General features: G+C 35.5%; 2 protein-coding genes across 2 annotated transcripts; one reads left to right on the top strand and one right to left on the bottom strand.

Moving 5' to 3' along the window:
- The first annotated feature begins 6,696 nt into the window (after positions 1–6,696).
- Positions 6,697–7,743, top strand: LOC128993191 (gustatory and odorant receptor 22-like). The gene has a single exon (XM_054416951.1). It carries the CDS (start codon positions 6,697–6,699, stop codon positions 7,741–7,743), a length of 1,047 nt encoding a protein of 348 aa, XP_054272926.1.
- Positions 7,744–8,003: 260 nt separating this feature from the next.
- LOC128992331 (EH domain-containing protein 1-like) lies at positions 8,004–20,746 on the bottom strand. The gene is made up of 7 exons (XM_054415862.1): positions 20,519–20,746; positions 12,378–13,169; positions 11,910–12,018; positions 10,384–10,548; positions 9,752–9,896; positions 8,916–9,080; positions 8,004–8,531 (listed from the first exon to the last, which is right to left on the bottom strand). The coding sequence occupies exons 1-7, from the start codon at positions 20,608–20,610 to the stop codon at positions 8,308–8,310; spliced, it is 1,692 nt and encodes a 563-aa protein (XP_054271837.1). The 5' UTR covers positions 20,611–20,746; the 3' UTR covers positions 8,004–8,307.
- Positions 20,747–27,295: the final 6,549 nt, after the last annotated feature.

The following is a 27,295-nucleotide window of genomic DNA, read 5'->3' on the forward strand; positions in this document are numbered from 1 at the left end:
AGAGCGTATTCAAATGCTATGTGTCATAACATTGTTATTGAAAACACACATCACATCGAGAGTACAGTATCAATAATGGTTCAAAACTATGTTTTTGTGTTAAATCACTGTTTTATTGTTCTAAATAAATTACAACATTTTAAGGATCAAATAAATATGGCTCCACCATAAAAGAACAAACAATTATTATTTTAGTATACAAGCTTTTACTATTGTCAACAAACATTAAAACAGCGGGAGTACTTCAAACATAAATAAAAAATCATTTTATTATAGCCATTAGCCATTCGGTATAAGCATTGTCATTATTAAAAAACAAAAAAGTCCAATCTTAACTACATGTTAGTTGACATAATTTTACAGCGAAATACTCATATTTTACTATAATTATGTTATCATCAACATTTATGTAGTGGAGTGGTTTCCAAAATGCTAGTTCTACATGAAAGCTAAAACAATAATGCTTTGTAGGATAATTAATAATTTTGTATGATTCAAAGATATGTAGGGCCTAGTACTGCCGAATAGCAATTATTACAATTAATTAGGTATTGACGCACATATTGCCGCACATTGTAACACTGTAAATAAAAACGTATATCAACAAAACAACTATAGCGATTAATCTAAGTCCGTTTAAGTAGTAAACAATTATTATTAGCCTATTTAAACTATATTCCACACATAGTTGACTGGACAAGAATTGCAACACCCAGTATCATTAAAAAGAAAATATTAACAACATAATTACAAAAGATTAAAAATCATGTCCTAGTCTTCTTAATAGGTTTCCTCGGTTCCTATGTTTATATAGTTTATGTGTCATAAATCCTTTATTCCAAAATACATTAATATTATTAAAACTTGACTCACTGACTTCCTTATTTAACAACAAACTAATCATGTGTATCTAAAATGGACCAACTAACACTAAATGGGTAAATCATGGTTGAGTTGAAAAATCCACTACACTGAAGCAAATGCTTCCCATCAGCCATCAACAATCCTCATTGGTTTGACAAAATGAGGCGATATTTTAATCTTAAGAACATTTTGTCTTTCCATTATATATTGTTATATTTCTCTTATATTTATTTTGATATTTATATTTCAAAGAAAACGAAAAAATCGTGATAATTATGTTAATTTAAACATATCGTGTATTGATATCTTTTCTAATTTGCTTTTCTAAGCGTATGTTTTAAAATGTATAAACTATAGATAGGTCTTTTTGTAACAATGTTATTTCCAGTATTGTAATTAGAAACATTTTGGATTTCTATAGTTTCTTGTGACTTTAGAAGAATAGTTTGTCAATGGTTTTTTTCTAATTTCTCTAAATTAAAATTGTTTAATTCAAATTTATTCTTAACAGTCTTAATTTAATTTTTTTTCTGTATAAAGGGGGTTTTGCCAATAAATAAATTAGAATAATTTTAATATACAATGCACAATGTGCATGTTACATTAATTAGAAGAAAGATTTAGTACGCACGCGCAGGGCTAGCTATTGTAGTAGAGGGGGAGATCAATCTCATTTGTTGATCATAACATTACGTCACGGGTGACGTTACCTCCCTACCCCCACCACCTCCTGCGTCGTACTTAAGGGCTGACATGACTGCAGGGAAGTCAGTTCAGTTCAGTTGATTCCTCTGTTCTGTTCACAGCTAACAGAGTTTGACTGTGTTTTCGTGCTCTTATCTTAAGCTCTCGGATTTAATTTGATAAAGATTTAGTACCTGTAGCATATTTTCATTATTTCGTAGTTGTGCTTTTTATTGTTGCGAATTTAATTTTACAATTTAGTAAATTACTTTTTGAATTTGTTGCTTACTGAATACTTGTACTTTTTAGGTTTATTTTGTGTTGTTTAATTTTCTGCTTGATTATTATACTTGACCATGGCTATTCCTAAGTTTTCAGGGGCGGATCTGATGGGCGACTCTATCATGCTGAGGTTTAGTCTTCAATACGCAGATTCAATACCACACTATGAGGGTAAGTGTTTAATATCTTATATTTATACTTGACTAACATAGCGAAGAATTTGTATGTGCACCATACTTTACATTATAATTCAGAATTCATGATTCTGACGGAACACAGTAATCATTTGTTCATTTATGAAATTTATTTATATATTTAGTTAATGTAGACCCCAATGTGCAGACCCATCCATTTTGATTTTTTGTTCAAGCCAACTCTTGAATGTATGGTGGGATTTGGTTACAGGTTACCCCTCATCTTGGGGGATGTGCAGAGATGGCCAGACGGCTAAAGACCTGTTGGTGAAGCCCTGGATCAGGAACTCCTGTAACGACTCGGCTATCATCATGATCGGCACAAATGATATTTTGCAGATCTGTGCTTCTGAGGAAAGACTTGTAAGTAATTATGCATTATTGTTCAATTCTCAAAGCTACATATTCTTATGTGTGTCTTTGTCACTGACGCTATGGTATGAGTGTGTAGATTATTATTACAAATTATTACATAGGTACACTTGAGTTGTATTTGAAAAATTAATTATTAATGATATGGCTTAATGTTTGTAAGAATCTAAATGCAACACATTTTATGTTCCACTCAACCATAAGAATGTCAAATGACTTGCTAGGAATACTATCAGTAGCAGCATAGACAAATTGTGACAAAAACTGTGATATAATTTTTTGCAGGTGATATACTTTTGAATTTGTTTTAATTGGTACTTATCATATTGCTCACTAGGGTGAAATTTGGTTCTAAAATCTGCGATAACAATTAACTTAACAACAAATATATAAAAATGTCATTCATCACCTAATTTTGTGATAAATTAACACAACATGCTGCACTACTACCTCTGTGTCAATATAAAGATTTTGATTTGTAGTGAAGCTGTTGTAACAGAATGTGTTTCATTTAGTATGTTTTCTAACTATTAGTTTGTAAGGAGTATAACACATCTGTGTGTTTGTAGAGTCCAGCCAAGCAGCCCTTGAAGTTTTCCTTGAGAAAGGTGAAGGTGAAGGCATGGAAGCGCTACAAACACGTGTATTTCTGCACCGTGCCGGAGATCCCACTGTTGGAGGAGGCTCTCAACCAAGAGACGAGATACCGCTACCTCAACATCCTCCCGTGGGTCAATGATTACATCATGTCCTTTGGGGAGAAAGAGGGTAAGTTTTCATTTACAATTATTACAGAAACCTAACTAAACTTTATTCTAGTAAAAGAAGCCCTTTGTGTATTTTTGCTTTACACGTCACTCAACAATCTAAAGTTTAGGTGAGTCTAATAGAGTTTGCAATATAGAAGCAAGTTTTCTTCCTATAGATTTTGATGCATGTTAGTTGATGTACAATATTGGGTTTTGTGAGTTTTGCTCTACATAGTCCGCAAGGTTATATAATTGATTGATTAATTGATTAATTGATATATGTTAACGAAAGTTAATTGAAATTCATACTTAAGCACCTGCATTTTTTAGATACCATCACTTTTGTCGACTTGCGAGGGGCGTTCACCCGTGACTGCTACGAAAGGTGAGCTAATTTCTAAATCATTTACCGACTATTCATATGTGTGTTCAGACTGGTCAAAATAATGGTTCATTTACTTTCTAATCCTGAGTCAGATCAAGGATGGTTTCTTGGAGGGCACTGCATGGCGTTTTGAGTTTCCCGTGTATAGCCCCAATACGTATTTGAATAAAATAGTAATTGTAGGTATACATTTAGCAGATTTGCAGAGTTATTGTCTACCAAAACAAAATGTTATTGTTTGCCAAATGTTTGGATGAATATGATTTTCTTGAACTTTCGGGAAAGAGCATGGCCCCGTAGAAATGCGGTTGGCCAAAGCACAATATTTGTGTCCCATTCAGACAGTAACATCGGATTTTTTATAGTAACATCGGAGATGGGCAGAACACAGGAACGGACGACATCAATCTGAACGCAGAAGGACTGGCAATTATGAAGGAGATTCTGTTGGAGACCATCACCAAGAAGTAGTTATGAGGTAGTATCACGTAGGATATGAGTAATCTTTAGTGATTAGTTGGGCAGTAATGCTTCCAAATTAGATAAACAAATAAGCGTAACATGGGGTCTATAACTCAACTATCTATCAAAACCACGAATAGAAGCTTTATATAAATTACTTGACGACTCTCCAGTCTTTTTGACTAATGATGATGATGCAAATTCCCTAAAATCCGAGTCTCATTTGTAAATTAGTATAAAATTGTACATATTATGTTTTAAAGTGATTTATTAGTATAAGTATTTATTAGTGTATCATGACACAATCCATCCAACTTTTGTTGGTCAAGGATGAAGAAATAAAGTATTACAAGTAAGTATATGACAATTCTCCAGCCCCTATGGCCGTAATGGGGAGGACCAATCTAACGATGTATACATTAATGGCCGCCTTGTGTACTAATTCAGGATATTTTATAATATACCATTGTGTTTTCCAAGAATAATAAATGATAAAATAACTTTTGGCAAAATCCTCTTTTTCTTTAAAAAAACGTTCCGAGTTTATTGCTTGGTCCCTAAACTGGGAATGTTGAAAATAATATTTTTTAAGTTCTGGTTTTGCACCTTCTTAGACAAAGTAATTCAAACTGATAAGAATTTTGTTAGTAAGTAAGGGAGAATTATATGTTATTAGAAAAAAAGTGAGAAACTAATATTAAACAATTTTTTTATTAGTTACCCTGACAAAATCAGTACTTACATATTTTAAAATATACAACCCTTGTGTATATGTATTGTGTAGAACATATTAATTTATTATGTTTCAGGTACCTAGCGCCTCTCAACCGAGAGGCCATTTTTGTATGAACAACCAGGTTTGTGTTTAATATTGAATCTAGTTGTTCTTATACACAAGTGGCCAATGTCCATAACATTTTAGAGCTGCAAGTCGCCTAGCATGCTGAGTTCAACCACTGACTCCCCGGACCTGCTGCTATGGTGATTGTTGCAGCTGTTACACATGTACGTACACTGTAATAGACCGATTGAAGCGTATTGTTATTCTTTGTCATTGATCATTATTTGTATCTGCCCAAATCGTTTCCAAATCAGTCCTTATCCTTGTTACCATGATAGTGTGTTTGATTTTGACTCCTCGAAACACAAGTTCCACTTATAATTCCTTATTTATTTTCTTGGTGAAGCTCTAATAAAATTCAGTGCACATTTAAGTAATTAAACTTTAACAACCTGAATTAATTAATGCTATGACACTCACATAACATTCAGTTAAGCAGTGTCAGTTCAACAAGGCCCAGAAAACAATTTTTTTACCGTTAAAAATTGTCCCTACGAAAATAATGTAATTATTTTTATCATGGGTTATTTATTTAACACAAATATTTTTAGATTTGTCAAACAAATGAAAAACATACTAAGAGCCAAACAGTTTACCCAGCTTTATTAAAGGATTTAATTTTTATATCCACCCGTCTAGACGCTAAAATAGGTATTGGGAGCTTTTATTGATTTCTGTCAGTGTCAATTGGTCAGCAAACTACAGTAAAAGGTAATTGCAAACATAATTCACTTTAATAACTTTATTCCCAGAGACATCGTTACAAGCATTGAGATACAAATGTTCGTGTACCATGCCAGTGTGGTGAAACCAACCTAACGTTTGTTGGTGAGAGGAGAAAATAAAAAAAATATTTTAGAAGTTATAAAGAAGTCATTTTTTTTTGCAGGTAATACTGTCATTAACTTGTTTATCTAGAAGGGCCAACATATTTATATTTTGCTCATAGTAATAAAGTAATGTAATGTTTTTATGCACAATAATTATTAGAAAGGTATTAATATTATTCTCATAATTAATAATTTTACCACAATTCAGGCTATATCATATTACCGACCTATTAGCTGTCAGGATTTAGAAATGGAAGCAGAGTATTACATCAAATCCTAAACAAATAATGTCAGGTGGTAATAGGTTGAAGTTTGATCAGCATCAGAAGAAAATGGCTTTTTAAATGGTCAATGATAGTTTTTTGATTAACAAAAAGATAATTGAGCATGTGTGCAGGTCAAAATTTGTTTGAGCATTTGTTTGGTTGATTTGATAATCATATAGCTACCAATCAATTCAATAAACCTTTTATGCTAATCAACCACTTTTATATCACTATCATGAATTTCTAACAAGCATTTCAATGAAAAAGGAAGTAATGGTGACTTTTTTTGTAAAAAAGAAATAGTTGGCATCAAGTGTTTTAAGCAAAAGCTTTAAGGTATCGAAAATAACGATAGTTTTTAGTCGATACAGAAAATGTTCCACAACTAGTCTGAAAACATATGTTCAATCACAGTGATGTTAAACTTAATGTTTACATTATAGAGTTGCCAAAGTTGATAACGTTATAAAGTTATAAACGTTTTCTTGGAAACTTCTGTGTAAATGTGACTATTCTTATTTTTGCCGCAGTAAGTTTAATTCAGGCATACCAAAATTATTAAGCACTAATCACTTAAAGAAATTAGGTTTTGTAGTGAATCCTAATTTTTAAATAAAATTCTATACCAACATTGTTTTTTCTTTTTTCAGATGACTCCTAATGAACTAGTTTTGTATGTCAGAGAGCTTCAAAGCCAGAAAAAAGTAACCAAACGTTACAGCTGTTTTTGGGAAAGTTTGGAAGTACTCTTCAAGCTGTTTCGCATTATGGGATATATGCCGTACGGCACGGACTACATGACAAGCAAAATCAATGTGTCGTTCAAAGCTGTGTTTTGGGCAATATTTTCCTTCGCAGTTCAATCAGTTGTGATGACCTGGGGTAATCAGAAGGAGTTTAACACGGAAGACAATTTCAAGTCATACGTAAGAGTTCTCTACTTTACATTGCGGCTTATAAACACAAACACAACTATCTTTTTCTTTTTAATATGGTGGGAAATGCCCAAGATAATTAGATACGTCAACAAGTGGTTAGATTTTGAAGAAAAAATGTCATCTGTCGCTGGAGTTCCCAAACTTTCACTCACTCCACAAAGAGTAAAGTGGATCACTGCAGTCTTTACTGTACTGTTGATCCTGATAATCACAACTGACCAATATCTATTTTACAATAGGTTTTGTCCCATACTTGTTCTAACATATTTTTTTTCAACGTACATGAATCTTCTTCTAAGCATATTCTGGATACTCAACTGTATATTCATCGCAGGTATGGCATCAAATTTAAGAAACAGCCTTGTCAATTTGTTACTAACAAAGCCCGACCGGGAGCTGGTCAATGCCCACAGACTCTTATGGGTCGAACTGCGCGATCAAGTGAATCAGTTTGCTGAAGCTATGCGACTGCCGTTCATGATTCACATATTCATCAACCACATAGCACTGATTTTCAACACTTACACATTGCTAACAGTGATTCTCGCCTCCAAAGACACAAGTATTCTTATTGATGTGATTCTTCCACAAATCTGGACTGTGGTAACTGTTGTGTCCATTTGTGAAGCAGCACATTACGCGTGTCAAGAAATTGGTCAAAAGTTCATCTGCACGGTCCTCTCTGGGAAGTCCTCCTTTCATGATGTGAGTATTACGAAGGAAGTTGATTTACTTTTAGAGACAATGCAGAAAAATCACCCAGAAATAGTCCTCGGAGGGTGTATATCCGTAGGTCGTGGACTTCTGATTCAGACTATAACGGCAGAGTTAACATACAACATAGTTTTAAGTCAGTTTGATTTGAGTATTTATTAATAAAGTTGATTGAGTTGTTTACTTGTATATTTTATGTAAATCTATAAAATCTTCCTCTTCCATTATCTGGTTCATAACTATGCATTTAACACATTAAGATATATATTATACATTTTAAGAGGTTTTGCTAATGAATCTTATATTTTTGCGGAAGGGAGGGATATTTCCTCATATAAACCCATGAGAGACAGTTTTGGAGATTCAACATGTTGCAAGTTTTATCTACAAAGAGGAAACGGAACGCAAAAAGAACAACAATGACCAATAAATTATGTTCATTCTATTTGCATATCTATATACACGATTAACGTTTTCAACAATTTCAAAATCACATTTTAGAGACAATCTAGTCAAATTTAACACTAATAAACTTTTATCTGCAAAACAATACTGTACACAATTTTGATGCCTAAAATGAAAATACACAAGTTATTTATTAGAAATGCAATTATTTCTTCCGTATCATTTATTAACCAACAGCTTTAAGCAGTTGATTGAAAGCTTTATTTACAGTTTTCAACTGTAATTAACTGTTCACAAGCACAATGAACCAGCACTTATCATTCACGCTGATCTTGCTCTCTGCTTGCTGCGTTTCGACGGAGGCACGAGGTGGTCAGGTAGGTTCATGGGAAGGTCATGACCATCCAGCCGAAGGTCAATCAGGTACATCGCAAGGGCAAACTCATCAGCATCCAACAACCCATCTTCGTCAGTGTCCGCCAACCGCCATATCTTTCCCAGCACTGAGTTCGGCAATTTGGACTTCATCATCTCTTCTCGCACGGCTGAACAAAACAATGTGAAATGTATACTCGCATAAGCATAATGCAGGAAAATGTTCAGAAAAATTAATTGCTTTTCTGAATTACGCGCCACAATTAGTACGAGACCCATACGATGTCACGGTTTAGAAAAATACATAATGCGATTGCCAGATTTGTTCAGTAAATAACTATGAGGCAAAGTAAACACTACTAATAGTAGCTTTTCAGTTTAGTCTTGGTATTAACAACGGCAACAAATCTGTAACTATATTTATTCACTCATGACAAAGCTAATGGCAAGTTTGTATTTTTAATCAAAGTAAACGAACCGATCCTGTACACTAAATAATGTAATACAAATAAGGTAAAACATTGCTTAGCCTTCAAATGTTGAAACACACATACCTGACTGCATGACTTTTCCATTGACAGGGTTCAGGCCCTTGTAGATATCATCATACTTCGGCTTACGAGTGTTCACTATCCATTCTTGGTCGTGCTTGCCAGCATTTGCACCTTCTCCGAGGTGGTAGCCGAAGGGAGAGCCCTGGGCTCGAGCAAACACACCACCTGCAACCATTATCATGATTGTGATTCTAAAGCAAGTAAATTGATATAAAAAAACTAACAGACCTAGATAGGCAAAATTGACCTTTGACCCCTATTTTTTTTACAGCAGTATTTTAAAATTTATTTCTGCAAGTATGAAAATTATTCTAGGGTAAACATGTAATTGCAGCACATTTAAAAGAATTAACTTCAGGGTGTTGGCTGTTTAAGCTAAATGTTTTCCCACTTGGTATTATTATCAATTTCGAAGGTATGACAAGAATGTACATAGCAAAGGTACAGCCATTCTTTGGGCTTATCACTCATTCACTTTCATTTGCAATGTAAATTTCTTAAAAATATATGTTCTACAAACAATACTTTAAAATAATTTTTTTTACTTAGAGACCTATATATCATACGAGCGCTATTGAGGCCGCCTTGATGCCTTCACATTGATGTCACTCCAACCTGGCAATGGGGTTTTTATGGAGCTTTTCATACGGACGCTAATGCCGTTGGGGACTCCTCATTAGCCGGTTCTTACAACGTGAACGGTCGCGCTAGCGACGCAGTGCTAGTGACAGGGTACTCTATACAGTTGCAAATCATCTTTCTTTATACAATATTAAGTTGAGTGGTTATAGCAAGAGGCAAATAGTTTATTATTGATTATTGAACCACAAACATACCTGCAATGTCAACCCCTGTGGCAGCCTCCTGCGGCACGAGTGTCATGATGTCTGCGATGTCCTTGGCCAACATCTGCTCTACTCTCTGTAGCATCTGGGGGTCCAAGGGACGGAACTTGTCAAAGTCCTGGTGTGACAACAGCTCCTGTACCAACAACCGGGATGATGATGTCAAATCTTAATACCACAAGTCAGCAGTACCAAAACTACCCAGGGTCTCAGAAGCATTTTGAGGTTAAATTAGACAAAAGACACTTTATTTTTCAAGCAATTTCAACTGCCCAGAACCATTTTATTGTTGAGATCTGGTCATAAAAGACTTTTTTGTTCTCAATCATTAGAGTTTTCGGGAGGTGAAGTAAGAGAACGAAAGAAAAAACATCGTTACCTAGTCCTAATTATGCTGTCGCTGAGCTACAGTTGACAATATATCTATCTTGTGGGACTCAACGTTCTGTCTTTAACTTATTTATTGGATTGGCAAAACAATGGTAGCTAACTAAATTTATATTTTAAAAGGGCCAAACGGAAATACTTCACTTTTACTTTTGAGATTTTCAAAAATTCTTAGGAGGCATCATTCGAGTGTGTCAAATTTTAAATCAGTAAAAACGCAAGAATATGATACAAACCTGCATTTTCTCGAGTTCAGGAAAATCGCCTAATGGTATTTGGTGCTGCTTCTCTATTTCTGTATAGATACTCTCCAAGTCTCTGATGACATTGCTTTTTTCCTGTTCTCTCCCAAAAAATCTGGGCATTTTATTGTAGATGGCATCAATTATGTGTGCATGAACCTTGAAAAGTAAAAGAGTACTAAATAAATCAGAACAGGGAATTAAAAAGGCTGCCATAAAAGCTAGGAAAATTACCTGTTTAGACCTATACATTTTATTTACTAGTTTTTTTTATAGTATTATGGATTTTAGTAAGGTTATTTAAAACAGATCTAAATAGGATAGCTTTAATATAAGCACCCCAAAACACTAATTTCAATTTGTTCTGACATGTGGAGAGTGGTAAACAGCTTCATACTGCACTGCAGCACTGAGCGGCTCAGCTGATCACTGATTTGTCAACTGTCACACAAAAATTTGTCAACTGTTTAAATAGGTACCTACATATATGTACCTATTTATGCCGATATTTTTATCTTTCCGAAAGAGAGGTACCATATCTGAAATGCTATTTAAATGTTAAAGATTATGATTCTTAGATTTTTGCCAAAATAACCATGGTCTGAGTGCTCAGTACTTCATCCAGGAAGTATTATTCTAGCCATTATTAAAGTATTCCAATGCTGTTCTAATACAGTACTGTATTAAGCTACGTCTACACATAGCGGTATGGGATATGAACGGGCCATTTGCTGATGGATGCTTCCTGTGTAACAAAATGGAAGCGGCTATACATACAGGGATGGGATAGGGACGGGACATGGGATGAAAGTGCGGTAGATTTTGTGAGTCGTCGGCTATCTTCGGCTCTCATCGTGTGGTTCCGATTAACAATACGATCCTTGTTAATTCATTTTTGTTCAATTAACCGTGAGTCAGTCTTTGCATCTTTGCTTGGATTATCAAACAAGAAATTACAAAATTAAACAACCTCTCTTTTTTCATTTATTGGACGAGTCTTCCTTGTTCTGCTATGTTCTTCCTTTCTCTTGTTTTCTTCATCAAACAAGCACATTGATAAAAACTCTTTGTTGGACTCAGACGGAGAACAGGTTGAACATTGTTTTTCCATGATAATAATGGCAATAAATGGTGGGGCGGCTAAGCGCGGGAACGACCAAAGCGTCGGTGGTTTGTTGAAGCTGCTTGCGCATCATTCCTCATGTCCGTGTCCTTTTCCGCTATGTGTAGGCACTCCACGGGAAATAATATAATGTCCCGTCCCTATCCCATCCCGCTATGTGTAGCGGTAGCTTTAGAATTCACAGTATACAGGCCACCGCCACCACACCAACTTGCGACCTAAGCAAGATATAAGGAGCATAAGTTCGTTCATCTAAGGGGCATTTGACATTCGACTGTTAGTCTGATCATAAAAAAGTTCTGGTAAACCAAATGGATGGTGATTGATCAGTAAATTAAGACCCAGTGAATTACAATACCACTAGGGCCTAATATGAATATACATAAGCAAACCTTACTTTGGCCAACCTTGCTCTTTTACTGATGTCATTAATCTTTCTTAGGGCTGAATTCCTCGGGAGGGACTGAATATCTTTCATCAAATCTTGTTCTTCATCTTCAAAGAGCCTAAAAAATCACATGTGATTTTGTAAGGTCTCTTTACCAAAATATTTCATAACTTATATGTAACTTCTTAAAACTGAATAATCTACAAATAATACATTTCTTTAGTACCTCACCCTCAATTGACTCTTTGCTGAATAAACTTTTAATAAGCAAATATTAGGATAAATAGCTGTGCATTATCCTAATTAAAGATGCCGTATATAAAAAAGAAATAATTGGGTCAGGCAGGGATACAACTGAAGCTAAATATGAAAGCATCATAAGCTATCAGTATCAGTGGTTACTGAGAATGTAACTTTCAAAAGTAAATATGCAAAACTAAATATGCAAAACTAAATAAATTGAATAAACTAGACTACCTTCTATTGATGTCGTATCGAAGAGGCTCGTCCCAAAAAGATCCCACGTACACTCTGGCGACTTCTGGAGTATTCAGCACTTTGCCCAGAGACCACATCAGAGCACCGTACACTCTCAGCAACGATTGGTGATCAACTCCATCGGCCTTGTTCAATACAATTCTCATCTTGTCATCGTGTCCTCTTAGAGCTTCAATCGCCCGTCGAAATTCATCTGAAATGTCTAGTTTGTTTGCATCGAATAACAAAATGATTCTGTCGACTCTTTCAGCGAACCATTCCAAAACGCCCGCAAAATCATACCCCCTGTCGACTCTTTGTTTCTCACCAGAAAGAATTCCCGGAGTGTCGATGATTGAAACCGAATCTAAAACTGGCGATTCAACGAGTGAACACTGGAACCTATTTAAAAACGATGTTCCAAACTTAGTTAAAGGCTTAAACTGTTTCTTAGGATCCAAGACTAAGGCATTACCGGGAATACAGTTTCCCTTTTCACCCTTCATTATAACTATGAATCTATCGGTGGTGGGCTCAGGGCCGATGTGACATCCAGGAAATTCTTGCTCCAGCAAGTACTTGATTAATGTTGTTTTCCCTGTTGAATACTGTCCAATAAACATAATCATAGGTTTGGCATCAAAATCTTGATCTGTCAACATTGGAGAATGGAACTCATGAAACAGGTATTGTTCTTCTAAAGGTAGTAGTTTGTTTTGATAAACAGTTCTAAGCCTGTTAGAAACTGTCCCAAGAAGAACTGAATTTTCTTCATTCTGCTTACTCCTTAGTCTGTAAATTATGTATTGGATTAGACATTGTTTCAAGAGAGACAGTCCGTTCCATAAGCATTATTAGTTAACAAAATAAAAATAAAATAATAGTGGTTTAGTTACCTTTACTTTCGTCCCAGTTCAATAAAAAATTGTAATATCTACAACCATGGTTTCGACGCTAGTTACTTACTTACTTACTACTTACTTACGTTACGTACTAGTTGCGTCATGGTCACGTAGTTAGCAAGTCGAGAAGTATCTTGTCATAGTTGGTCGCTTGGACGTCGTCATATTTACACAGAGAGTGTTCTCCTGCCGGCTCCCGCGACGGTACAAGTTAACTGTTCACCACAGGCCTGTGTTCCGTCCACGAGAACCTTTTATTTTAATCAATGTACGTGTGTGTTTATGTCCGTGTCCGTGTTTGTGTAAATATGACGACGTCCAAGCGAACGGCTATGACAAGATACTTCTCGACTTGCTAACTACGTGACCATGACGCTACTAGCATCGAAACCATGGTTGTAGATATTACAACTTTTTTATTGAACTGGGACGAAAGTAAAGGTAACTAAACCACTATTATTTTATACTTACTACTTACTTACGTTACGTACTAGTTGCGTCATGGTCACGTAGTTAGCAAGTCGAGAAGTATCTTGTCATAGTCGGTCGCTTGGACGTCGTCATATTTACACAGAGAGTGTTCTCCTGCCGGCTCCCGCGACGGTACAAGTTAACTGTTCACCACAGGCCTGTGTTCCGTCCACGAGAACCTTTTATTTTAATCAATGTACGTGTGTGTTTATGTCCGTGTCCGTGTTTGTGTAAATATGACGACGTCCAAGCGACCGGCTATGACAAGATACTTCTCGACTTGCTAACTACGTGACCATGACACTACTAGCGTCGAAACCATGGTTGTAGATATTACAACTTTTTATTGAACTGGGACGAAAGTAAAGGTAACTAAACCACTATTATTTTATATTTGTCTTACCAGTTCAGGGGCAAGCCACAACAATGAGTAACAAAATAACATGGTTATGTGTTTTACCATGGTAGCAAAAATTTGACATTTTGTAATATTATAGACATCCCAGAAACGAAAGAAAAGAACCCTGGGCCATTTCGAGCCACGCAGGTTTGAAGGGTATGCCACACCTACCGGCGCGAACCACGTGATCTTTTAGTTTCTGCGCAGGTTGTTTTGTTCTTGGGATGTCTATAGGTAGGCTATATAGGTCTATTAAACATACTCTAGCCGTAAGTTTCACCACAGACTATAACTGTGGTTTCACTGACGAAGTTTAATCAAGAAATTAGCCAGAGGATTGGAAAAAATTAAGGGGTTAGGCAATTGACGATGAGTCATAAGTCAACAACCCGCCATCTTGGTGTAAGTTAGCTGCATACTGTTGTCCTAGAAACTGATCAATCAGAGGCCGCCGGTGCATTATGCACCATACAATTTTTCTGGTGCATGAATCTTGCACCGGTGGAGAAAAAAGAGGAAAGCTGTCTGCTAGAGGTAGACTTCCGTATCTGTTGGCACAAATAACCGAATGAAAATATAGATTATTTGATATATATCGTTTAGTTAATTAGGTAAGGTTAACCGAACCTAACTAACCAAACGATATAACAAATAATCAATATTTTCATTCGGTTGTTTGTGCAGACCGAATGAGTAATACTGTATTGATCATTCTATTGTTTGGGTACAGTTTCTTAACTGGGCTATGCTAATATCGATTGAAACTATCGAATTGGAAATATTGATTAATAATCGATATTTTTAAATATATCTATTTAAAATTAAACTATCATAACCTAACCTAACCAACCAAACCTGCTGATGGTGAAAAAATTGCATAAAGGTAAAGTAACCGAGATTTATATGGGGAGAATGAACACAGAACGGAACAGCGGATAATTGACAGAGTATTATAGCATCTAAACTGCACTCACCGGTATTCCTTCCAAGACCGAGATCGTCTCCTTTCTTCCGTTGGTCTCTCCTTTGACCTCTTTGACCTCTATTTAAATCGTAACGTCTTGTTGTGGCTTTTGGTTTAACAATCACTAGGCCTACCGTATATACTATATTATTAATGAAATAAAACTTTTACTTCTTGACACATAAAATAATATGAACACTTCTTTTACTTTATAACATTCCCTCCCAACTTAAATAACAAACTAAAATAAAAAATCTTCCTGGGAGGGTATCAAATCTTCAAATTATAAATCTAGTTTTTTTGGCTCTCGCCGCTCTCTTTGCGAACGACGGACCGGTAAAACTTTTGGACTATTCGGTAGGCCTAACTCCTGAGTCTTGATGGGTGAACTTTGAGGTGTTTCTTGTGTTACCACTGGAGTGGTGTCCTTGATGGGAGAATTATTCTTACTTCTTCTTAACTCCTCTTGAGGGGTACTGATCAATTTTTCTGGGGTGTTTCTCAGTGTCGCTTTTTCATACTCATTAGCAGGTAAGACAACAATATCCTCTTCTGAGTTACAGTAATTTGCCCGCAGGTGATCCGCATGGACAAACCTACTACGACCTTCCGTTTTTACCAGATAAGTCACATTACTGATAATTTTGGTCACTACTCCAGGTAGCCAGTTTAGTTCTTCTTGCCGTACACTTTTAACAAACACCTTTTGGCCTACTTGAAATGATCTCTCAGATCCTCTATGTTTATTGGCAGCAGTTTCAATCTTCACTTGTTTCGCCTCACAATCCGTTGCCAAGTGTGGCTTCAAAAGACTAAGCCGAGTTCTGGGCTTGAAATTAAAGATAAGTTCTGCTGGAGTCAACCCAGTTGCCGTATGAGGGGTATTGCGGTAAGCAAATAGGAAGCTATCAATACGATGTTGCAAAGTGCGCTTTGATTGTTGATTTTCGTCCTGTAGCAACTGTCTCAAAAATGCACCTTTAGTAGTTTGCACTGCCCTCTCCGCCAAACCATTTGATGCAGGGTGGTATGGGGGTGTGACTACATGTAGGATCCCATTACTTTTAAGAAAATCATTAAATTCCCTGGAAGTAAGCTGTGGACCTCCATCGCTTACCAAGGTGCTAGGTAAGCCTAGCGTGGCAAAACATGATCGAAGTTTTTCAATGGTTTTAGCTGAAGTCGTGGTCTGCATATGAAAAACTTCTAACCATTTTGAGTAGCTGTCTACTACTATAAGAAACTCTTGTCCTTTGAATGAGGCGAAGTCTATATGAATACGTTGCCAACAATGCTTAGGCCACGCCCAATGCTGTAAAGGGACTAGTGGAGTTGTGTTCCGGGTAGATTGACAGATCTTACATTCCTTGACAGTTTCTTCTATGTTTTGGTCTAACTTGGGCCACCAAACATAACTACGAGCTAAGCTCTTCATTCTAGATTCCCCAGGATGTTCCTGATGTAGCAAGTTCAAGATTTCTTTGCGGAATGGACTTGGAATAATTACTCTCCTCCCCCACAAAACACAATTCCGTTCAACTGAAATTTCTGCCCTTCTAAGGAAATAGGGTCTAAGTGTATCATCCATATGACTAGGCCAACCATGAAGTGCAAAATCAAGGATTTTTGACAAAATTGGGTCATTAACTGTAGCTAGGCTAATCTCTTTATGAGTTACAGGCAACTCATCATCACTTGAAAAGAACGCTACGCAGTGTTCAGGGCCAGGCTTAACATGTTCACATGGAAGTCGACTAAGTGCATCGGCATGACACATGTCCGAACCTTTGCGATAAGTTAGGTCGTAACTATAAGCTGACAAAATCAGCGCCCATCGCTGTACTCTAGCAGCTGCCAAAGTTGGAATACATTTGTTAGGTCCTAATAAAAATGTCAATGGACGATGATCAGTTGCTAACAGAAAGTGTTTGCCATATAAGAATGTGTGGAATTTTTTTACCACGAAGACTAAAGCCAACGCTTCTTTTTCAATTTGGGAATACTTGACTTCATGTACCGTTAAAGTTCTCGATGTGAATGCAACAGGGCGCTCTGATCCATCGGCCAATCGATGAGACAACAATCCACCAATTCCATAGGGGCTAGCATCTGCTGTAACTATGATTTCAAGATCGGGGTTGAAGGGCATCAACACTCGATTAGTAAGTAACATTTCCTTACTTTGTACAAACGAATTTTCACATAGGTTGGTCCAGTCCCACTTTACATCTTTGTTCAGTAGATTGTACAAAGGGTGAAGCAGAGTTGAGAGGTTAGGTAAAAATCTGCCATAATAATTGATTAGGCCTAAATACGAGCGCAGCTGTGTCAAATTGGTCGGTCGAGGCGCCTTTTTGATAGCCTCGGTCAGTTCATCACTAGGTTCTATTTTGTCTGGGCTCAACTTGTGGCCTAGGAAAGTTATGCTTTCTGTAAAAAACTCACTTTTTTCAGCATTGATCCTCACTCCATACTGCTGAAATCTAGACAACACTGCCTCTACACACTTGTATAAACCACTATACGTTTGACCAATTAACAAAATGTCATCTAAATAACAGTACACATTTTTAAGACCATGCAAAATTTTATCCATGACGGACTGAAAAATCGCACCTGCGCTTGTGATACCGAACGGCAGTTTCCGGTAGCGAAAAAGTCCCCTTGTAGTGTTGATAGTTAACAGTTCCTGTGCTGTTTCATTTACACATAGTTGGTTGTACGCTGCTGTCAAGTCTATTTTACAAAACATTTTAGCTCCAGATATATTAGAAAAAATCTCTTCCGGCAAGGGTAGCGGATAATGGTCAGTTCTCAGACAAGGATTGATTGTTGTTTTGAAATCCCCACATACTCGAACTGTACTGTCACTCTTAGGTACTATTACTATGGGAGATGCCCAATTTGTTTTAGTCACAGGGTATATAACTTCATTTTCAACTAGCCTATCTAGTTCTTTATCGAGTTTTTCTTTAAGAGCAAATGGTACATTGCGTGCCTTGCAAAAGATAGGTTGAGAATTTTCCTTAAGAGTTAAGTCAACTTTAATGTCTTTAACTGTCCCAATACCAGCTTGAAAAACATCGGCAAACTTAGTCTTCAAGTCCTTAAGTCCTATTGTAGTAATTGGAAAGTTCCTACCTTCAATTCCGTTGACTGAACATACTTCTTGATTTTCCCGGCTCTGAGCAATCTTTTCCCAGTCGAGCCTGATTTTCTCTAACCAATTCCGTCCCATCAGTATGGGTTGCGTACTAGATCCTTTTATAACTACCATCGGCAGTGAATGGCTTCTCCCCTCCGTTGTGACATCAGCCTGAAACTCACCCAAAACATCAATCTTTTGCCCAGTATAAGTCTTAAGACTGACCTGGCTCTTCCTCAGTTCTGGTAGGTTATCCTGAAAATTATTAACATATGCATTTTCCGGCATCACGGACACTACAGCACCTGTATCTATCGTCATACGTACAGATTTACCATTTATGCACATCTCAACTTCATAACTGTTCGATATAGGCCTAGATCTATCACTGTCACAATAGGCTATGGTAAACAGCTCCAAATCTTCCGAAGATTCATGCACTTCATCTTGGTTATTCATTTGACTACCATCATGGTCGCAATAATTCACTTTACCCTTAGAATTGTGTTTGTGCTGAGTTTTACGACACACCTTTGCTAAATGACCCTTTACCCCACAACTATTGCAGGTATACTCCTTATACGGACAAGGTTTTTCATCATGGTTCATTCCACAACGGTAACAACCACTAGGTCTTGACCATTGAGAGGCCCTATAACTAGACCTAACCCCACTACTGCTAGGCCTAGGTTTAGAATTCTTAACATAATTAATGCCTGAAAAACTCTCAGGATGTAGCGCTCTCACATTACTACAAGCATTTTCTAGTACTAAAGCTAGACTCAAAGCCTTATCAAAGGTGAGAGAATCCCCCTCGGCCAACAAGCGACTTTGAATGTCACTGGACCTCAATCCACAAAGAAACCTATCTCTCAAGGCTGAGTTTAAGAACTCGCCATAATCACAGGAGGAGGCTAGCTTTTTAAGTTGAATTGCAAATTCATTTACATTTTCCCCCTCCTTCTGCACCCTCTTATTAAAAACGAACCTCTCATAGGCTGTATTCTTCTTAGGTAGAAAGTACTCAGACAAAGCCTTTACAATTTCATTATAAGTTTTCTCACTAGGTTTGGAAGGTAAAAGCAAATTTTTCAGTGTTGCATACAACTCAGGACCCATGAGAGAGATAAATAGGGATACTTTAGCCTCATCCTTAACTTCATTGACTTTGAAAAAATGCCCTAGCCTTTCAACGTAATTCTCAAAAGTTTCCACTTCTTTATTAAATTCTTGGATTTTACCAATTATTTGCTTCGACATTTTCGATAATATTCCCCAAAATTGCAGTTCAGAATAGCTATTATGCTAAAACTTACAATTTTCGAAGTTGTGCGACAACGTGGTGTTGCATACTTTCCTGTCGTAGCCAAGGCCTATCTCAGGTTAACTCTCAGTTTAACCCTAAACTTCCAGATATTTCCAAAAATATCTTCCAAAATATAAAGTTCTTGGTTTAATTAAATCAATTCCTTGAATTTCCGAGCTGAAAACCCTAAAAACTTCGCTAAACGCACAAATTTCAACAAAACTTTTCAAGTCTGTACAAAACACTTTGGCCTCGTCGCCATTAAAGTAACCGAGATTTATATGGGGAGAATGAACACAGAACGGAACAGCGGATAATTGACAGAGTATTATAGCATCTAAACTGCACTCACCGGTATTCCTTCCAAGACCGAGATCGTCTCCTTTCTTCCGTTGGTCTCTCCTTTGACCTCTTTGACCTCTATTTAAATCGTAACGTCTTGTTGTGGCTTTTGGTTTAACAATCACTAGGCCTACCGTATATACTATATTATTAATGAAATAAAACTTTTACTTCTTGACACATAAAATAATATGAACACTTCTTTTACTTTATAACAAAAGGTATACTAATCAAAGAGTTTCAATCGATATTAGCATAGCCCAGTTAAGAAACTGTAGGCCTACCCTACCCGATTGTTTAATTTGATATATCGTTTGGTTAGTTAGGTAAGGTGTAAGGTTAACCTTACTAACTAACCAAACGATATATCGATCGACGATCGATATTTCCATTCGGTTGTTTGTGCCAACAGATATGGAAGTGTACCCCGAAGGCTTTCTTCACAGGAAAACTTCAGATGTAGGCCTAGGCCCCTATGCCTATTTAGCTTTCAACACCTCACTAAAATAAATGAACATATTTTTTCAAACATAAGTGTTCAATTAATTCTTACGCCTAAGCACAAAAATTATGGTTTAATTGCTATAAAAGTCAATCTAAAAATTACTAACCCCAAAAATCCTCTTCTAAATACAGACGATAAAACGCTGTAGTTGAAGCCACTTTGGGCATGGATTTGTCTAAATAGCTTGACAGACATCATTTTTCGGAAATTTAGACACTTTACTTTTCTAAAGTTAAAAAATAATAAAAAAAATCATTTTATAGCCCACCACCGACTTAAAACCGGCCACTGTTATACAGTAAATAATGAAAAGAAAATGAAATATGAATTGAAAAAAGAGAAGGAAATGGTAGAGAATTGGGAGGGAAGGAGAAGGGCAGAAGGCGAAGGGAAATACAAAAACAAAAAACATATGTTTATTAGCTGATGACACTGCTAACAGTAAACAAAATACATAGAGTAATTAATATTAGATACATTATAATAAAATGACATAAGATTATTTATTTCCATTAATAGTAAATATTACGTTACTAGTCCTGAAAATAAAAGGATTCATACGTGAATATAAACAACAATATTTTAATAGATAGCAAATGGTATATTAAGTAAACATATTTTTGTATGGAATAACACAAACATCAAGTGATACCGTACTGAAATGAGGCAATTTGGATCTAGGGTACATCCATAAAGTTTTTCGGTAGGACGGCAGGATAACAACTTGATATTTGGGGGTGGCCCCGCATAGAACTCCATTTAGTGGGTTTAATTAGTACCAGTATTGATGTATTGAACACGTCTTATCGGTTGTTGCGATGATTTCTTGTAATACGAACCAACAACCACAGACTAACGAACACAAGTGAGTATGTTTAATCTATGCCCCGAATGGAAGCCTGAAACAGCATGGTTTCAGTGATCAGTAGCCTGCCTATGGTCTGAAAAAGGTCCAGCTGTGCAGAGCAGAAGGCAGAAATGACTTCTGCTTGAAACAGCTGATGATAACTAAGCTAAACACATTGAACATTGAATTGAATTGAACAGTTCAATGTGCATCCTCATCCTCAAATCTCAATTCTCATATCTGCCTAGTTTTGGTAAGGTTTCTGCCTAGTGCCTGTGCGATCTCCTAGTTTTTGTAAACATTGTGAAATTTTAAATTCGTTACTGCATAATTTAACTAATAATGCACAGTTTGTTTTTTATGTTCCTTACTGGGTTTGGATAACAATTTTAATTTATTGTGATACTTGTTCTAAAAAGGTGAATAGGGGAAAGTCCCGTTTTCATCCATTCTACATTCTAAGCTAGCGGCCCTGAATTCAAGCTCATAGCTATTACTCAAGTCAAAACGCATGTTTCTCAATTCCTAGTAAAAGTAAAAACCCCAAGATGTCCTCCAATCCACTCAAGGTAGTCTTGAGTGGAATTGTGTAAAAGTCAATAACATGTTCCATGCTTTTGGCTTTGTTGTTAAAAGACCTTTGTATGGTGTACAAAGCTTAGGCATATTTACCTGTTATTTTATTGCGATTTCAATTTGTTTTGATGAAGCTGCAACCAAAATACCAGTTAACTTAATTAGGCTACCTAGGCCTAGGCCTAACTTAGGCTATTTTAACTTAACTTTGATAGCCAACAAAAGGTTGTCTTTTAAACCCTTAGACTAGAAGGATTTATAAATCAATATAGGCCTAGGCCTAAGTTTTAGGCCTAGTAGCCTATAGCCAGACTCAGTGGGGAGGCTAACTTAAACTAATAGTTGAATATCAACAAAAATAACTTATGTTAGGCCTAACTTAAATGTTTCAGATTTTGTGGCAAGAAGAGAGCTTGAGAATTGATGGAAGTCTCCATCACCCTGTGCGATGCTCGTTTGTGAATTTGGATTTAAAATGAAAAGGCATGGGAAGTCTCAGTAGGTACTGCTAAGTTTCCAATAAACATGACATAAAAGTTCTTCCCTACTTACAAATCAAAGTAAGTATTGCAACTAATAATATTAACTTAAGTTTAAATTCTCAATTTCATAATTGGTAGTTTTTTTTGGCAAAAGTTTGATAAGAAGTTAAGCTTACCCTACTTACACTGATTGATTAAGGTAAACATACCAAATACCTGACACCCACCAAATACCGAAAGCGCCGGGTTTCGTCTCAAATAAGCATAACTTATGCTTCATCTAATCAACGCCAACTAAGCTTAACCCTAGCAGTGGCCAACCATCGTCTGGTGACGGTATGACGTTGATGCTTAGAATGGCCAATGTCGTCTGGTGACGGTATGGGCCGAAATTTTTTTAACGGTAAAAAAAACACTTACAATCAACTCAGACGAGAATAATATACCTATATACCATTCGAAAGATCACATTCTGAACTTTCATTTGATGACATAAAACAAACCCTGTAGCAGGTATATAACAATGTCACGACGATTAGAAATCAAATGAAATTTTGGCGCGGTACGACTTTTGCAGCCGACACTTGGGAACTGGCAAAACACGTCTTGTTTGGCATTACCCTGCTCGGGTAATTTTCGTCTTGGGATGTTGCGGGTGGTACCACTGGATAGCCATTGATTTTATCTTCATTGTGGTAGTGATATTTATAACTAAATATTGATTGCACAATCGGTACGATTTTATGAAAACAGCTGTTTTCAAAATTTCTAACAAATGGCCAACAGTTGTCTGGTGACAGTATGGAAAATATGAATTATATACAGTGAAAGTTATTATTACTAGTCATATAGTATATCATTTTGAAGAGGAAGAAATTTAGATTCAGAGAGTGGCAGCCCTGCACTCAGGGTTATTTCTGTATGCTCGCATGTAGACACGGAAGTGAGTCATTACTGCTACAGTCTGTCAGCTGTCTTGTATTGCCATTGTTTGTTTGTGTTGTTGCCGGTAATAGTTTTATCCGCGATTTATTACTAAATATGTTATTAGTTCGTAGTGTTAGTGTTAGTGAAGTGTTGTGTGTGTGTATAACAGTAATCTCCATGTATAAATATTACTGAATTGTGTGAAATAGTGTTCATAAAAGGTTGTATTTTGTTAGCATCATGTCCTAAAATGACGATTCTGACATTCAGAGATTGTTGTACCTATATAATGATATACCCAAGGTGTTATACATTTTTATAAAGGTAAATGAATACACTACAACATGTTTATAATGGTTTGGGGGTAAAAAGTTTGGAAAAAAGTTATAGCCTATACTAAATAGGCCTACTACTGTATTTTGTTAGCATCATGTCCTAAAATGATGTTTCTGACATTCAGAGATTGTTGTACCTATATAATGATATACCCAAGGTGTTATACATTTTTATAAAGGTAAATAAATACACTACAACATGTTTATATTGGTTTGGGTGTACAAAATTTGGTAAAAAAAATTATATAGGCTAGGCTACTAAATACTGTACACTCCATTTTCTCGAAATACGCAAAAAATTCAAAACGTTCTCAAATTGATACATAGCCTAATCATAGATGAAAATAACTTTTTACCATCATACTTATGACTTTTTTGGATTCCTTATTTCATTAGCTTTACAAATATGTAGGCTACATATCATCAGCCTACATAATGTTTCACAACACAAGCAAACACTGTAGGCTATAGTTTACACTTATTTGCGGTTTTGCGGTTATTGTATTATTATGTCCCTATTACGTACCTACAAAAAAAATATTTCTAACATGTTATACATTTTTATGTAGGTAATTGAATACACTACAAGATTATTATGTTGGTTTGAAGTAAAAAAATTTGGTACAAAAGTTGTATACTAAGTACTGTGAATTTTTTTTCTCGAGAAATCGCTAAAATATAAAAACATTATTTTATATACGTATGTTTATAGGTAAACAGTTATTTTTACCATAAACTTTATGACTTTTTTTGATTACTTACTTCATTAGCTTTACAAACATGTATATATCATTATTAGTATACACATATATTATAGAACTTTTTACAACATAAACTAACACTGTACGGTTTTCAATTTTTTCGGTTCTCCGTTTGTCATTATATTTCGCCCCAAAAACTTATAAAAAAAAAATATTTTCCTAACATGTTATATATTTCTATGTAGGGAATTAGATAGTCTACAAAATGTATATAATGAATTTCCCATAAAAAAATCCGTAGAAAAAAAATACCGAGGCCGCTTTTGAAATTTCAAAAAAAAAAATCAATTTTTTAAATTTTTTTCACTTTACCGATAAAATACACTATCTAAATCATTATGATATTACTATTTCTAGATTCTCCTGTTCTTTCCGAACAAAATGAATATGAGGTTGGCTAGGTTTACTTGTACGGTTGAATTTTTACGAATTTTCAAAAAAAGGTCTGCAAAATTGCCAAAATGGGTTGGCCATTCCCCACTTCTAACATTGGCCACTCCTAGGGTTAATGCATTTGTTGGCATTTATTCTGTCTGAAATGGGTTTGTAGATTGTCATTGGCCACTAAGTTAGATCCAGTGAGCCGCGATTGGTCATGCTGTAGGCCTACACAGTTTTGGCAAATTTCTAAAATCGCTTGTCCGTTTTCTTAAGAAAGCAGTTGAGTTTTTTAGGCTTTAATAACTATACCTGCCAATTGAATATTTAAATATTTTTCTGTAATTTTAAACCATAATAAAGACCCAGAAACTATTGTAAGATTAATTTACAAGCCGTCCAGAGTAAGGTTGGTGAAATGTACACTAAACCTAAGTTCCGGACACATGATCGGAATTAGGCAGCGGCACTTCCTAACTCCGGATCGTTACGTTTTTTGTGATAGGCTATATTTACTGATTTTGACTTGTTATTAACTGTAAATTGCTATAAAATCCATATTAATTATAAATAAAATTATATATTTTCCATAATTTATAAAAAGTAGAGTTACCATACTTTAAAAGAATAGAAAAAGGTCTTCTTAGGCCCATAAAAGTAGGCTAGCTCCAAACTACCGAGCTTTAACTTATAAGTTTTTCGTGACATAGGGATTATTAAATAAGGTAAATAAGGGTAAATAAAAGAAATGTCTTATAACACACAAAACATATATTTAAGCTTATACTATTACTCACAAGACAGTAAATATTCAAAAAAGATGGTAAGTGGTGATCAATTTCAATTGGACACTCCAATAATCATCAGACCCAATAAGCGAATATACCGCTTATTGGGGGAATGTTACCGTCTTGTGAGTAACAGTATAAGCGTAAATATGTGTTTTAAGTGTTATAAGACATTTCTTTTATTTACTTTCCGTAATTAAAAATGATAAACTTTCCAAAAATTACAAAAATGTAGACTATGAGAAAACAATCTTGTTAGGAGATTATAAGTTAATGATTTTCTAAGGCCTAATGAAGCAGTTCCAAACCTTAAGTATTTTGTGTTTTAATCTTATAGGTACTAATAATGGTATAGCCTATATTTACAAAATTCACAAATATTTAGTAGGCTACTTTGGAATGTTATTCTTAATAGAAAATAGTTTCTTAGGCCTACTGAAGCAGTTCCAAACTACCGAGTGTTACGTTTTTTTCTGTTATATTTACAAATTATTAACTTAACTTAAAAATTCAGAAAAATGGAAAAATTTAGTAGCTTTGTTTCTTATTAAATGTTATCATACTTAGCAAATAACAAACCCGAGCCAACAAACCCTCATCTCCCCTTACATGACTGATTCCAAAATACCAACTGACCTGCCACGTGATTAGTCCCTCCACATTCCTACAGTAACCATGACATCATTCTGTCATTGTTTATATTGAAATATGCAAAAAACATACCAGACGTCAACTCACCCCAACTCCACTTAAATGACTCACATTCCACTTATTATGTGTAATTTTTAGTTATTTTTTAGTTTTGTTAACTTTCATAAAATATATTTTGTTTTAGGTTAAATGTTAATTGGTAATTTAGTTTCCACATCAATAAAAATGTAAACAGATCATAACTCAATTTGAAGTTTACATAATAAAATATATTGTTGAAACAAGATGTCGAACCAAATAAAAATTGACAAGTTACATATTAAAATTTTAACCCATTGCTATGCGATATATTTATCTCAAGTTATTTGCGGAACCTTACCCCGGTTTTTCGCACCCTGAACTAAAATGAAATAACTTTCGTTTTTGTCCAAATAAAGAAAGATTACAAAGATTACAAATTTATGGTTCATTGAGCGTTTTGGATGGTGTCATGTTCAGAGGCCATATGTGGAGCATGAAAAATTGTTTATATGCCATGCAAAACAAACAATTTAACCCACAATGGAATTCGATGCACAATGGAATCAATTCATTTCCATTGAACGAGTTCTGAACGTTGAGTCCATTCTGAACGAGTTTTTCTGTTTCTATAGGCCTACTAATAGAAGTTTGGACAGGAACGAGAGCTTAGGACTGGACTAGGAGAGGATAGAGAGGACAAGAATCTTCACAGGCATCCGGCTTGGGCCTACTTATTAAAAATTCAAAAATATTTAATTTTGGACGTAAATCAGTGAAAAGAGACTTATATACATAAATAATTTTATAAGTGTAGGCCAAGAAAATATTTAGTTTTCTTAAACAATTTGAAGAATTTCATCCCTGTATGATACTTTTATTGGGAAATAAGCTATCTATTCTCTGATTCATTTTTCATCTCACAGCTCTTCGATGAAATTTATCATATTTGTTCGGAAATAAATTTTGTCTTACTAGAATGTAAGTAGACCTAATTGGTTTTACTTTGTAATCGGGGTTTTGTTATGTAAATTATTGTGTGACGAATTTCCAGGTACCAAAAATTCGGCAAAATGTTGTTGACTGTCTACTATATGGCTGCCACATGGCTGCAATCTTG

The sequence above is a fragment of the Macrosteles quadrilineatus genome, unplaced genomic scaffold (assembly GCF_028750875.1).
Source record: "Macrosteles quadrilineatus isolate MER2022 unplaced genomic scaffold, UCM_ALF_1.0 Scaffold_4__1_contigs__length_99947679, whole genome shotgun sequence".
Lineage (NCBI taxonomy): Eukaryota > Metazoa > Arthropoda > Insecta > Hemiptera > Cicadellidae > Macrosteles > Macrosteles quadrilineatus.